Here is a 14,412-nt window from a genome sequence, read left to right on the forward strand (position 1 = left end):
CCTATTTTTGTTCCATACTATACAGGAAGCTTAAGTTCCTTGGCACCTCATTCAGATGCTGTAATCACTCGTGCCCCCATCCTCCAAATAGATAAATGCTCTGTAAAATAGAAGTTTATGCAATAGGTATGTTTCTAAGTTGTAGTCTTCTGGCTCCTGAAAATTTTCTATATATATAGGTAGAGCAGTGTTTGTCATATTTTTTTTAAATAAGGCAACGGAGGTCATATGTCTCTGGATGAGATTTTTCTAGCTACAAACCACCATAGATACATTGTTTTTAAAATCAGTGTTTCTGTTTCTTTGACTTAAAACTAGTAATGTAAATTGCATTCACACACTTCAGAAGATTGGTTAGACTGACTAATCCTACTGCCATCTTGCTCATGGTTTCTCAAGAGAGTAGTAACTGCAGTTGAGTTCCTAGGGGCAGGAGGGGAGACGAGCAGCTGTAATTACTGCTCTTCACTGTTTATACCAGACAAGGAACTGCTACTACCCAAAATCTTTAGAGCAGCTCAGTTTCCTGGGGGCAGGGGAGTAAATGCTTTCACAGCAGGCTGTAATTACAGGCCCTTCTCATGTCCCCATCCTGAAGGGGTGGAGCAGCTCCTTGCAGTGAAAATACCCTATAGACTTGCAGCTGGTAATCACAGATGCTTGTTCTTGGAGAAAGTGAGTTACTGCCATCTTGTCTGAAAGTTGGGGAGCAGGATGGCAACAGCTTCTTGACTCTCTTTGGCATCTTTCAGTGCCTGCTTTAGATGACTGACCAATTTAGAAACACGGATGAGAGAAGGTCTGAGGATCCTCATCACTGACAACATCAAACAGCAAACTATTCTTCTCTATTTTTGTAATGGGGCTCTTTGAGATATGGGGGGGTCACAGGCCAGGACAGGTATGATACAGGTAAGATGAAGCTCCTGTTGGATTGGGCATTCTTTTCCAAACTGTAAAATACATAGAAGTCTGTCACTCAAAAGATTATTCAACTTAGGTCGGAAAGGACAGATGGGTCACTATGCAGAATGGCTATACAGGAAAAGTAGTTGCTTGAGAGCTGAGATAGTAGAAACCATGGTTAAGGCTGAGTGACAAGGTTCCTAAATACCGATGACAGTGCTGGTGTTAGCTGACCTAAGGCAGCAAGCCGTCCAACGAGGGAATGTGTGAACAATGCGCAACGTGACTTAAGCCACTCTTAACAGTCGAGATTTCTCATGAATGGAAAGATTGTGGGTTTTTCACAACTACAGGACTTGGATTCATCAATTCTCAAGATCTAATGCCAAAAACAACAGGTGGCAACCATATTTGGGTTGCTCTCAATTCATATTCCTCCTACTTAATAAGAGAGGAAAAAGCTGTTGATGCAAGTAGCACAGACGGGTTCCTTGTTATGAAAGCTCGTCCTTCATCATATGACTCGGGAACCAAATGTGCTTTTACACACTGCTGCAGCCAAAACATATTGCAAACTTGAGGAACAAATTTATTTTTGACTCACTTGGCAAAATGTATCATTTTTTCCTTTTAAATAGCAGAATGGCAGTATACTGGGGGGAAAGGATTGGTTTTTAATAATTACTAAAGGTAATTAGTAAATTAATCAATCTGCAGAAAATACTTTCAAAATGCAGGTATTATATGTATGCTTACTATTGTAATTGCAAATGGACTCAGAATCTCCTTTTTCCTTGGTTTGGATTCTGAAAACGGGAATCGTATTTCTGAGAAGGGGGAGGTCAAATTAGTATGATGACTGTCTGAGGTGCTGATGGCATCCTTTGCGCATTTTTCCCCGAAAGGTAAGTGTTTTAATTCTGGCGGGAGGCACTTGTGTGTCTGAGGTACAACGGTCACAGATGAGGCAGCTGGCTGGTTCAGATAAAATAGGCTCCCTGAGGTCAGAGGTGCTTATTCACATTGCGAAATACTTAGGAATGTGTGAAAAATCAAGCTTCAGTTTTAACTCGGGTTAGAAAGGGCAGAAACTGCAGAAATGTTTTTTTTTTTATAATGTAGCTATGAAGCAACAGAATGCAGCTTTGAAGTTCCTTATGTATCTGCCAACTTCAATTTCAGATAATTGGACTATAATTTTGCTATTTTTTTTCTCCAAGTCCAAACAAACTCTGCATGCTTCAAATTTAATTAACACTTCCCCACATTGGAAATGGCTGTTTGGACAAAGCACCATTGCAATTAAGTAGGAAGAATTGCCCATAAATGATAGAAAATAAGTAATTTTAGACTTTTCAGTTTGAAGGCACATATATTTTCACTTATCCTTAAACATGCTTTTTTTATTATTATTACAGCTTATGGGCCAGTTGTTATCCAATTTATCCTTGTCTGAATTGATGATAAACTACTCATTTCATAGTGTTTAGTGACACCTTTGCTTATTCCCGTTTTCACCAACAAAACACTAAAACAAGATGTACTTTGCCCCATAGAAATTTGTTGTAATCAAGTTTCATTTTTAATTCAGGCCAGAAAGGACAGAAATTCATGTTTTGCATCATGTAGATCTGAGGCAATAGAATGTAATTGTAAAGCCGCTGTGAAAGGTGTCAAAAAATACCCTCCAAATCACAATAAAATTTGTAGCTAAGTCCAACTATTTTGTAATAATGTAAAAGTTGATCTACATAATCTACAGGATTGTGTGATACAAAATCTTCTAGGAATGGAAGGGCATTTCAAAAGCATTGAACACTAAACAAAACCGTCGTGCTTCCCTTAGTAAAAGTATAGGTCTAGGAAGGTGAGAAAAGGCAGGACTAACTTTCTTTGATACCTGCTTAAAAAGGCTCAACCCTTTGTAGCGCTTCAATCAAGGGAAATGAGCAAAGCACCTCTTTTATCCTAGTCTCATCCCACAACCCAGAACAATTACTCTCACTGAAGCTTTGGGAGAGGGAGTTATCGGGTGCACTTGAAGTGATGATAGACTTCTGCTTTCCCGAGATATTACGAGAAAAATACTTGATGGGGGAGTGATGAAGTAGCATCGAGCCTCCTTTGGGCAGCTTGTTTCTATAACGCGGATTTATTAGCGCTCTTTGTCAGAAGAGTTTCTATAATGCGTATTTATTAGTGCTCTTCGTCAGAAGAGTTTTTATAATGCGGATTTATTATCGCTTTTTGTCAGAAGAAGCCTACAGCGCTTGCGCCGATTATTTTCTTGGTGACTGTAAATCGAAGTAGCGTGACTCCGCTCACGCAGGTGTAGGTGAATATAACACACGGGATAGTTTCCTGTTGCAGTGGACTGGAAATGAAAATAATACCTGATACAAAAGGCATGTAACAAGATGGTATAAATACACTCTTCAGGAAAATGCCATGAGAGTATCTGTGCATGATGGCCTTTGCTTATCGTACTTGGGTTTTCTGTGGCATTTCTCCGCTTCGTAATGCGTTTCAGCATTAGTTAGCCATCATTTTTTTTTTTTTTAGCATTTTAAGCAGAGCTAGTTTGAGCTCAGAAAACAGGATTTGCCCTTGTCAGTAGCTTTAAATCTACTCAGTTTGCAGCTGTTGTATGGTCACGATGTGATTCTTGAGGGGAAATTAAATTAATATGTAGGAGACAGCTGGAGATAACAGCTATCAGTACTGCTAGCGCTGCTACCGCATATCCCTCACAAGCTTTATCCTACACCCACAGGCCGATGGCAGGACCAGGCGCCACTGAGCCCCGCTTCACTGACTAGCGTTATTATTTCAAATAAGCCTCTCAGGCAGCCCACAATCTGCTATCGAACTCCGTGGCTAATTACCTCCACCGTGAAGTCCATCCCCATTTCCCATTACAGTGAGGTTTTGGGGTGAAGACCAACGTTCCGCTCTCTTCCCAAGTTCTGCTCTTGAGAGACAGAACTCTTGAGAACAGCTGGAAGGTGAACGTTTTTCTTCCGAATTACGTGTTCGGATGGCGGCAGCTTTAGGAAAAGGGCTTTCTGATAAACCGCAAAGCCACAGAAAGCGAACTCTGAACCGGAGCAGGAGTCACGGCCTTCCCGCCGCATCGTCTCCCTCACCTCGGCGCCTACGCGGACGGCTTCGTGGCTGCACCCGCCCTTTCCCCCTCCGCTCCCCGAGACTGCCGGGGCGACCCCGGCACCCGGCCCGCAGATCCGGGGGGCAGAGCGAGCCAGCGCCCCTCACGCTCCCGCTTCCCCTCAGCCCGGCCCCGCGGGGTTTCTCTTGCTGCCGCCGCGCGAGGAGAAGCGGGGGCCTGCAGGGGCACCGGCACACCGGGGCACGGCGGCGCGGGGGCCGCCATGCGCGCTGCCCTCAGCCCCCGCCTTCCGCCGCCGCGCCGGAAGTGAGTGGGGCGGGGCGGGCGCGCGCTCGCTCGCCGGCCGTTCCCCGGTGTGTCGTCACGGTGCGCCGCTGGGTGACCGCCGGGGGCCGGGCCGGGAGCGCAGCTGGGGCGGCGGCGGCGGCGGGGCGCGAAGGAGCGCAGCGCCGGCCATGGCGCCGCCGGCGCCGCAGAAGGAGATCGTCTACAACAAGCTGCTGCCCTACGGGGAGCGCCTGGAGGCCGAGGCCGCCCGCTTCCTCGCGCAGATCAAAGGCAACCTGGCCCGGGCCGTGCAGCTGCAGGAGCTGTGGCCCGGGGGGCTCTTCTGGACCAGGAAGCTCTCGACGTGAGTGCCCGAAACGGTCCTCCCCCTTCTCCCCGCGGCCGTTGGGGCTCCGTCCCCGCCGGGGCGGGACGGGGCGGCGGTGTCGCGCCCGGGGTCCAGGCGCCTCGTAGCGGGGCCTGCGGGCTAAGCGGGTGCGGAGCCGGGGCGCCGGGCTCGTCCCTTGCCCGCGGGGCCGCCCCGGGGCCGGCGGGGCTGTTGGGGAGCGCGGCGGAAGGCGGGCGGGCTTCCTAACGGTTCCTCCCTGCGCCGCTTCGTCAGAGCCGAGCAGGCACCGGCTGCCCCGTGCCCGCCCGCCGGCTCGGCTGAGGATCGGGCGGCGCCGCCACAGCAGCGCTGCGGGCCGGCGCCGGGGGCCGACCTCCGCCGGCGGAGCCCGGGCGGCTCCGCCGAGCTCTCGGCGGGGCGGGCCGGCCCGGCCGGCTGCCCGCGCCTCCCCGTCCGTAACTGGGCGTCAGCCCGTGTCTTACACAAGGCCCGCCAGCACTTCGGCGTAGGGAACGGGGACAAAGGTGGCTTCGTGTCCAAGGGCTCGCCTTTCGTCTCTGAAACTCGCTGAATTTTACGACTCACGCTTTCCTGGGCTTGGTTCGGTTCGTTCTTTTTTTAAATGCACACTTGACCACCTGTTTCACCTCTTGCCTTTTTAAGTAAGTTGCGCGAAATGCCATCTCCATGTAATTTCTGCTGTAGGAACGCGAAGCCTTTCTCAGGACAAGCCATTTGTTAGTTCAGTACTAGCAGGATTAAATTCTGGCTTAATGCTGTGTAAACATCGTTGGTGCCCTTGATATCTTGCCTGTACTGTGGCACGGTGTAGTTTGTGCTGATGTTGGCTCTGCTGTGTGTGCTGGCAAGGTGTTTTTAATACAGATAAAACCATGGTGGTTTCATAGATAGCACTGAGTAGAACATAGGTTTCTCTTAATGAATTTTACAAAGCATACTTAAGCCTTTTTTCTTAATAGCCACTATTTTGGACACTCTGACACTGAAAATGGCATCATATGACAGTGACTTCCGTAGCTTCAACCAGTAAACTGTATTTCTGTGGATGTTTATCATGGTTTTTTGCTGCCTTCATAAATGGTGTTTCCTATTTGTACAAAATGCACAATTCCGAGATCTTCACTTACAATTTTCCTCCTTATATAAGTAATTTGTTTTTATATTAATTGGGATTCTAATATATATTTGGCAGTGAAATCTGTTTGATGCGTATGTATTGAAATGTAAGCGTCTTTATATTTGCCAGGAGGCATTCTTAGATAGAATTACATTGATGGTTGCAAAATGACTCACATGTTTGCGTTATGTGACAGTTTGAACCTGCTTGGAACCAGTTCAATACTGTTTCCCTCCCCCCCCCCCCCCGCCCCCCCCCCCCCAGCCATCTGCTAGCTCATACTGGTTTCAGCGGTACCTGTTGCCTTTGTACCTGTGGTAGAACTACATATGCTAATCAAGTTGAAACAAACTGTAGCAGTTCTTACTACAAGGAGGATGGGCATTAGCTAAATAGGCTAAATGTGGCACATAAGTCCTTTGAAAATGTTCAGGCTTGTATTAGAATCGCTCTGTTACTCACTCTGTACGTTGCAATTACTGTTATCAGTTTAGGCTTCAGGGCAGTGAATTTAGCCTATTGAGAACTGCTGCTATGCTGCTTTATGAATCACAGAAAGGTCAGGAGGCTCTAATTTGTGGTTTTCCACCTACTCTTTGAAGTTTGAATTTATTGTGTGTGTTTGCAACTTGTCTGATGCCTGTTAGTCCCAAGATTTCTTTGTGGCATATTATATGCTGTAAGACTCTGAATGTGTGTGGATGTAGGCAGGGAAAGAAGCAGTGGGCTTGGTTTAAAAATAAGCTGGTGTACTTAACGTGAGAGATGTTTTGCTGCTTAGTTTAACTTGACAAAGTACTTCCGTGGGATGAAATACGTTAATAGAAGTTTAGGCCTAGATGAAATACTTCCAAACCATATAGTGTTCTGATGTCTGTCATTATAGGATTTTATATATATATAAAATATATATAAATATATAAAAACAAAAACATAGATTTTTTATATATATCCTATATATAATATATATATGTAGGATGATATGAATCTGTCATAATAGGGTAATGACAACAAAATCAAAGCTTTGCAGTCTATTGGTAGCAGGTAATTCAACTCAGAATCAATTTACTACCTTTTTCCCAGCCAGCTATAATAGCATATTTGTTTGATGCAAAAAAAAATGCCCAGAATCTTCATAATGGTATGATTTCTGCTTAGCTTTGTTGCAAATGTCTAATTATAAAAGCCAGTATTCTCACAATATTCTGAGAAATAATTTATAATTCTGAACCGTGGCTGACATGTCTTCAACCTATTTCTTGTACAGATACAAGTGTTAATACAAGCTTTGTTATATGTACGTATGTATAAATTAGTAAAGAAAAAAATCGCATGCAGATTATATACTTGTATAGCTACACCTCCTCAGGTATTCACAATTTTGTTCAACCTGCATAAACCCTGTGGAGTATGTAGAATGAAAGTGAAACTCAAATTTTTTTTTTTGAATTAAAAATTTGAGTATCAGTTACTATTTCATGATGACAGCTGAACCTGAGATCTTGTCTTTCTTTTACTCCCAACAGCTGAAAATACGACTTGCATGTAGTTATCGTAGAGCAGCTGTTTCAGCTGTCTGATGTCACGAACTGAGTAGGGGAGAAAAAAGCAAAATTGGAGTTATCAGATCTAAGTCTATAAGCTGATTTGCATCATTCCTTTATGCATAATTTTCAGTGATGCGAAGTGGTTCTTTCGTTGAGATGCATGTGCGGGGTGTGGTGAGAGAACTTTCTCTCCTGTGAAGACAGGAATAGTGCAGTTACTTAAGTAACTTACGACTTAGTGGGACTTCTTATGCAAGTAAAACTGCTTGCCTCAAAGATTGGCATGTAAATCTGTAATCGTTATCCCAAGATTCCTCCAACTTTGGCTAATAAAATATGTATCTTATAAAACGCTAATCCAGTTGTGAAAGCAGAAGACTGAATCTCAGTTGTATAACTTGCTACAGTGTGTGTGTGTGGAAAAAGCAGGTTGCATCAAAATTGTTTGCTTAAATGGACTTGCGTCATACTCTTTTATGGTCTCTAGGTCAAAAAAGGGCTGCTGTTTCAATTTTTCCCTCTTTCATGTTTTACATAGAATCTTTGTGCATAGATTTTTTTTTTTCCTAACATTTTTTAGAACATAGCCTGTAAATGAGCATATTAGTATAATGTGAACATTTAATAGTTACTGTACATGTAGTTGACTCTCTATTCTGGAGACCACACAAATGTCTTTCTGTGTTTCTACTTCAGTAGGCAAGAGTAGAGTTTTTGGAGCTGAGGGACACGGTTTCTGTTCCTGACAGTGTTATTTTATGTGCTTGTCAGGTATAGGCTTATTACAAAATGACATTTAACTGTCTTGCTGTAAGGTGTGGAAAAAAACGCAGCTCAACTGTTTTGAATTAGAATGACAGGACAAAAAGTTACGGTGAAGATGAAGACATCTCAATGGGACTTTGCTGAAGTATTTTAATCACTACTGCACATAAATCTTGTTTTACATCTATTTCCCTCTCATGTTTATCAGAAAAATACAAACTTTCCTTTTGGACGCATAAGGGATGCATTAGTAAACTATGTACATGTGATTTAAATAGTGCTGTTGAGCATGATTCATTGTTTTTCGTATCATTTGTCAAAAACTGAGTTTTAGACCAATCATAATCCTGTCCTGTGTGTTAGAAAATGAAAACAGATAGCTGGGAATTTAGGAGAGTGCTTTGTTCAGCTTCGTAGTGAAGGCAATTTTTAACTGTAGCAGAGCAGCCAACTTTCTAGGGCAGTGTAGGATGTCCACTTGATACAATAGTACATTTCCTAAAAATAGGTCTATTGTAATTGTGGAGTGAGAGATTGGATACCTAATACTTTTAGACTAGGGAATTGGCTTCTTGGTTCTAATTTTTTATATTTTTTTTTTTTCCATCTCCAGACACGCTGTACTCTGTGCAGAAAGGATGGAGCTGCAAACAGAATTTTCACTTCCTAATCACATTTTTTAGGTTGTGTGGATGGGGTTTGGTTTTTTTTTCTTCTCTCCGTGTAGCAGAACTCCAAATCAGAACCCAGTGGACCAGCGCAATGAAGGACAACTTATTTATCCTTTTTGCAGTTGAAGGGTAGAGAGCTCATAAAATCTTTGATGGTTTTCTTAAAGGAGGAATGAAGAGAGCAGTGGAATTAAGATTTCAAGAATCACCTCAATGTAGTATTGCTTCATATAATAAGTTTTTTTTTTTGTTTTGCAGCAGTTTAGTTCTAGAATTCATTTTTTTCCCCAATAACCCAATTAATTTTTTTAATTCTGAAGAGCCACCATTTATACGATGAACAAGCATATATGTGATTAGCCCCTAGGCATTCTTCAGGATTTGTGAAGTTCTGCCTATATTCTTGTATTTAGTAATGGCGATATTTCAACATTTGTGAGGGGATATTCTGAAAATATTGCAGTTCCATTCCGTTACGTTTTGATGCTCATTTAATCTTTAGCAAAAGGTGAATAGCCCCTTTCTGGAAGTAATTATTTTCTGTCATTGTCTTAATGTACAGCTGGATTAAGGCAAATAATTGCTGGTTTTAAAATCTGCCTTCCCCCTACATAAATAAGCTGTAGATGTGGGAGCAATTTGGCATCTAGTTCTGCTTCTCGGGCATAGTGACATCTTTGTGTTCAGTATGTTTCTGTGTACTTTACTCCTTCTTCTGTTTCTTAATTAAACAGCATTTTGTATAATAGAACTGCTGTTAGCAAATGTCAAGAATGGTAACCAGCCAAACATTTTCTTTTTTGTTACGTATAGCAATGCTGACAGATTAATTGAATCTCTTGTGTAGTGTTTCTTTGTAGTTAAAACTTAGTTTTCAGGCTTCTGCAGTTTCTTTTTTTTAATCGTACATGAAGGAATGAAACCAGTATTCTTTGTTACTTTATACCTAGTATTAGGAGAGTGGAGAAGTACATGCAAGTTCATATAACTGAAGGATAATGAAATGAAGGTTATTAAAGGTTAAACTTTATGTCAGAACCATCTGTTCCACAGTGAAATGAGCCCTTGGTGTTGCTGCGTAGCTGGTGTTTTCCTTCCCAGATGTGTACTGTCATGAAAAGCACAAACACTCTTGTAGGCAAACTCCTTTAAAGTTTGGTCATTGCATCAAACACTGTCTTTTATTAACTAGTAAGTGGAGACCGAGGGAAATGACGAAGTGGGAGTGATAGCACTGTGTGGCTGGTCATCTCTCTCACGGACACGTAAAATGCCTCTGATTTGCCAGTTAAGTCTAGCAGACTGTTTTCAAGGCTTGTGCTTTTCCTTTGAGAGTCTGGGAATAGCTCTTCTCTCTGCTTATGAAATTTGTGTGTTGTCCAGTTTATTACTCCATTTATCTTAGTCGCATTGGACTCTTCCCATACAGTGTATGAGCAGCGTATGATTTTTAGAAGGTAAAATATCGCAATTAAAATAAGTATGATTAAGTTATATACCTCTGTTAGCCCTCACAAAATCAAGTGTCACCCATTTTTTTTTCCTGAGGATTATTTTTGCATGTCCATTTTATGTTTGTTTATTTGTTTGTTTCTGTCTATACTTGAAATAAGTAAAACACATTGAAATGAGCATTAGTGGAAATACTGCCTATGAGATGTAAAAATCCCCCCTTGAAATCGATGGGAAAAGGAAAAGGGAAGTGGAAAGAAGTGCTGCAGAGTTGGTGATTTTTTTTTTCTTTTTTTCTGAAAACTGGTGATTATCCGTTTGCCAGAGCCCTGTAGCTGTTCCACTGTGTCTTCAAGGGAAACTGGAGGAAGAAGGTTGGGAAAAAAACCCAAACCTCTTGCAAGGAAAGAGCAAGGGCACGTGGTATATGTATCTTTAAGGAAACTAACTCCTTTTGGTAAGATGACTAGCTGTGGGTCATCCTGAAAGTTCAGAGATAATTTTGTTTTAAATTGAGGAACAGGGATGTGGGGAAGTAGGAAAAAAAAAAAAGGGGGACTCAAGCAGTTGAGTCCACATCCTGTGTGCTCTTGTGTCACTGTGTGGTGTGCCTCATGTAAGTCTGTTTTATTGAGGGATCTGAATTTTAGTTCTCAAGTAGTCAGTTCTCCCCCTGGCAGGTCTATGAGGAATAAAAGGTTACAGAGGAGCATGAAGCATGTGAAAGTAAAACAGATATAATATTAAACTAAACTCTTCAATGTCGCAGGAGTCAATTTCAGACCAGATTCAGGCATCAAGGCAGTTTGTTTTCACTGTGACATCAGTAACTGCTAACGTTTGCCCCTTTAAAATTACCTAGCCTCTATTACTGTCAAGTAGGAGTCCTTCAGAGATGTTTCCTTCCTAATCTTTTCACGTGGTGGTTCCAGTGTAGGATTCTGCAATGTGTGTGTGCTGCCCTGCCTACCAAATAAGCAGTGTGAGATCTGGCATTCTTCACATTACCAGAACAAGCCTTGATGCTCCGCTGGTGTATATTTAGCAACAAATCAATCCGACCTCTACTAAATCTTGAACAAAAACAATGAATGGGCTTCTCAAAAAATTGTTTTATAGGGGTTCATAGCTTGTATGCTTTGTTGAACTGCTACTTGGAGGGCAGCATATTAGTAAGGTTTCTTATGAATCTTTAAGAATAGTTGGAGCAGTAATAAAAAGGAAAGTGTGCTTCCCAGGTGAGTAGTAATTTATAGTTGTGTGACACTTAAAATGCTGCACTAAAACCTTATATAGGTTTTGCTGGTACGGAATATCTTTTAAGACTTTAAACATATTTCTTTTTTCAATCCCAACTTGAAAGCAGCAAGTACTTCTTCCAGAGTTAGTCTTAATGGATCTACACTTTCTTAAGACAGTAAATATAAGGGATAGCAGTGGGACACACCACCAGCAAAGCTCAGTGTCTAAATCAATCGTTCAGCCTTACCGGAAGCTCTCAGATTTGGACTTTACTTGAAATTTTTTTTTATTAGCTTCTGGGTTGTGTCCTGTCTCCTTAAAGTGCCCCAGCTGAACATGATAGAGTATGGTAAGACTGCTTGTGACAATTGTTGTGGTTTTTGGGTTTTTTAAGAGAATTAGATACATGGGGATATAGAAATACTAAATTTAATGGCTAGTACATCTTGAGCGGAGGGGAAAGAATATGATGCATGTTTTTGTGGTGTCTGGTGTGAGCATTAAGTGACGGTATTTGTAGAATCTTAGACTGTAAACTTTATTCGGTCATTCTTTTTCTTTAGTTAGTTTCAGTTGTCAATCTTTCTTTGCTATATATCTTCAAGCTCTTATTTGCTGGACTTATGAACCAGGTTTTAGTTTTGTTTCATTAAGCAACAAGTCAGATGGAGTCTGGCTCAGGCCTTGGATAAAACGGAAATGTTTAAAAATATTGCTGATTCACCTTGTCTTTTGTTCGTAGATATATCCGATTATATGGGAGAAAATTTAGCAGAGAAGATCATGTGCTTTTTATCAAGTTGTTGTATGAGTTGGTAACAGTTCCAAAACTAGAGATCAGCATGATGCAAGGATTTGCACGCCTGTTGATAAACCTGTTAAAGTAAGTACAGATTTCTGCAGACTACTGAAACTTCCGTCTCTAAGCAGTTGATCCCTTCGCTTGCTTAATGTTGTTACATACTGTAATGCAATAGTATGTTCTGTTACAGGTTACTTCACTTAATCTCCCCTGTACAGGTGATGTTGGTTAAAAAGAGTTCACATTATGCGAACACCTTGCCCCTTTCAAAGCTTTAGGAGTGGTATTGAAAGTGAAAGAATGTCAGGTTTTTCCCCCTTACTGGGAAAAGAAAACATCTCAGAGAGCCAAGTGTTAAGGTTGAATCTCAAATAGGGAGAAGATGAAGACTGTCTCACAACTTGATAATGTTTATTTCACTTAGTCAGACTTTCCCTGAGGATCTTGACAGCTTGTGTTCGTGCAGAAATGCTGCAAGTGGCTAGCTTTCTTCTTGCCTGACCTTCCTGCAGTTCCTGCCAAATGCTGAAGATAAGCATAATTCAGAGCAGCGATCTGGCGTATTCTGATGTGCAGTGTGTCGATGTAAATGTTTAATCCTAAAGTGCTCTTTTTTTTTTTTTTCCTATTAGGAAAAAAGAATTGCTTTCCAGGGATGATTTAGAGTTACCATGGAGACCACTTTATGAAATGTTGGAAAGGATATTGTACTCCAAAACAGAACATCTTGGATTAAATTGGTTTCCCAAGTAAGTTTGTATTTTAAAACATTTGATAGGCTGTAAGTGCCTGTAATTCTTGAAAGTACTTTGAAATTTGCCTCTAATATCTGGAATTCGATACGCAGTAAATATTTTGCTTATATTTTCATGAAGTGTATTTCAGTAATTGCATGCAAGACTGTGCTAAATCATATATCTTGTTCTGACAATGAGTAGTGTTCATTGTGATGTTTCTCTTTATGAAGGCGACTAAGTTCACTTCTAAATATGCTGGAACAGGGGTCTTCATCAACTTCAGAATGATAACCCACAGTTTAACAGATTTAGTGTTAAATTTTTAACGATATTCAGGTTAAATGTCTGCTGTTGAGTGTTATAAAAACAGTAAGGGTTTGGGAAAATAAAAATGGTACTGTTCTTAAATATACATACTGTAAGCATTCCTAATACCTGTACAAATCAGTATGCATAGAAAGAAAAGTAAGTGCCTTCTTTAGGAAATACTTATATATATTCAAAGTGATTATATGATATGGACAATTATTTTTTTCTCAGTTAAGGATTTTAGAAATATTCTACTGATTTTAAAAATAAGAACTTACTTTCTTTGCGCTGCCAATCCCTCCCCATCTGTCAAATTTCCAAAGTTACAATTTTCCTAATAATTCCAGTTAGAGAAGGTCCTGCTCTATAAATTACAGATTATAAAAGATATTACATGGATAACTCATTATGTTGGTTTGAATTGAAATGTCTTGTAAAGAAATACAGGTAAAAATACTTATTGGCTTTTAAAAAAAAGTACTTTTCTGTCCAGGGATGTTGAAGTACCACCACTGATTCCTTTTACTGAGTGGAAGATCCTATTGCTGATAAGTGACATGAACAGAAGATATGTAGCCTTGTAACTTGTTTTGGAGCATTTCATGCTGAATTTCTCTTATGGCTACGTAGCTGGAAAGATAAAATTGCATTATTTTGCTAGCTGTATCTATTACTTGTCAGTGAAAATCCAGAAGAGCAGAGCCTTTTTTAGTTGGTTTATTTTATGCATATGCCAGCAACTACAGAAACTGCGTACTTTGCTCGGTGGGGATGTTGACTAGTCGCTTTTCGTTTACTGAGTGAGAAACTAGCATAGTGGGGAGGAGACTTTTCCAAGAGGGAACAGAAGGTTAAGCTGGGAGGGGGATATCTGTTGTGATGGTCTGTCTGAAACTTTTAGCTTTTGTTGACTGTATTAGATATCAGACACTCCATCTTAATATGCAGTGCGATTTGTTCTCATACGGTGTTTTTTTTCTTTTTTAATGTCAATTCTGAGGGGTCTCTTTTTGGTGGAAGTCAAGAAATACTTTTAAAAGCTGATTGATTTGATTTATAGCTGCTAATTTAACTACTGTTTTAATTTTATTTTTTTTTTT

The 14,412-nt window shown here is 41.0% G+C and overlaps 1 protein-coding gene across 2 annotated transcripts in view; it reads left to right on the forward strand.

The window, feature by feature from the left end:
* The first annotated feature begins 4,488 nt into the window (after positions 1 to 4,488).
* PSME4 (proteasome activator subunit 4) overlaps positions 4,489 to 14,412 on the forward strand; it is a 69,758-nt gene continuing 59,834 nt past the window's right edge. For both annotated transcript variants that reach the window (XM_059828430.1, XM_059828431.1), the window contains exons 1-3: positions 4,489 to 4,664; positions 12,207 to 12,347; positions 12,899 to 13,015. In XM_059828430.1, coding sequence (XP_059684413.1) covers positions 4,489 to 4,664; positions 12,207 to 12,347; positions 12,899 to 13,015 — 434 coding nt within the window. The remainder of the gene's footprint in view (positions 4,665 to 12,206; positions 12,348 to 12,898; positions 13,016 to 14,412) is intronic.

The sequence above is a fragment of the Gavia stellata genome, chromosome 23 (genome assembly GCF_030936135.1).
Source record: "Gavia stellata isolate bGavSte3 chromosome 23, bGavSte3.hap2, whole genome shotgun sequence".
Classification (NCBI taxonomy): domain Eukaryota; kingdom Metazoa; phylum Chordata; class Aves; order Gaviiformes; family Gaviidae; genus Gavia; species Gavia stellata.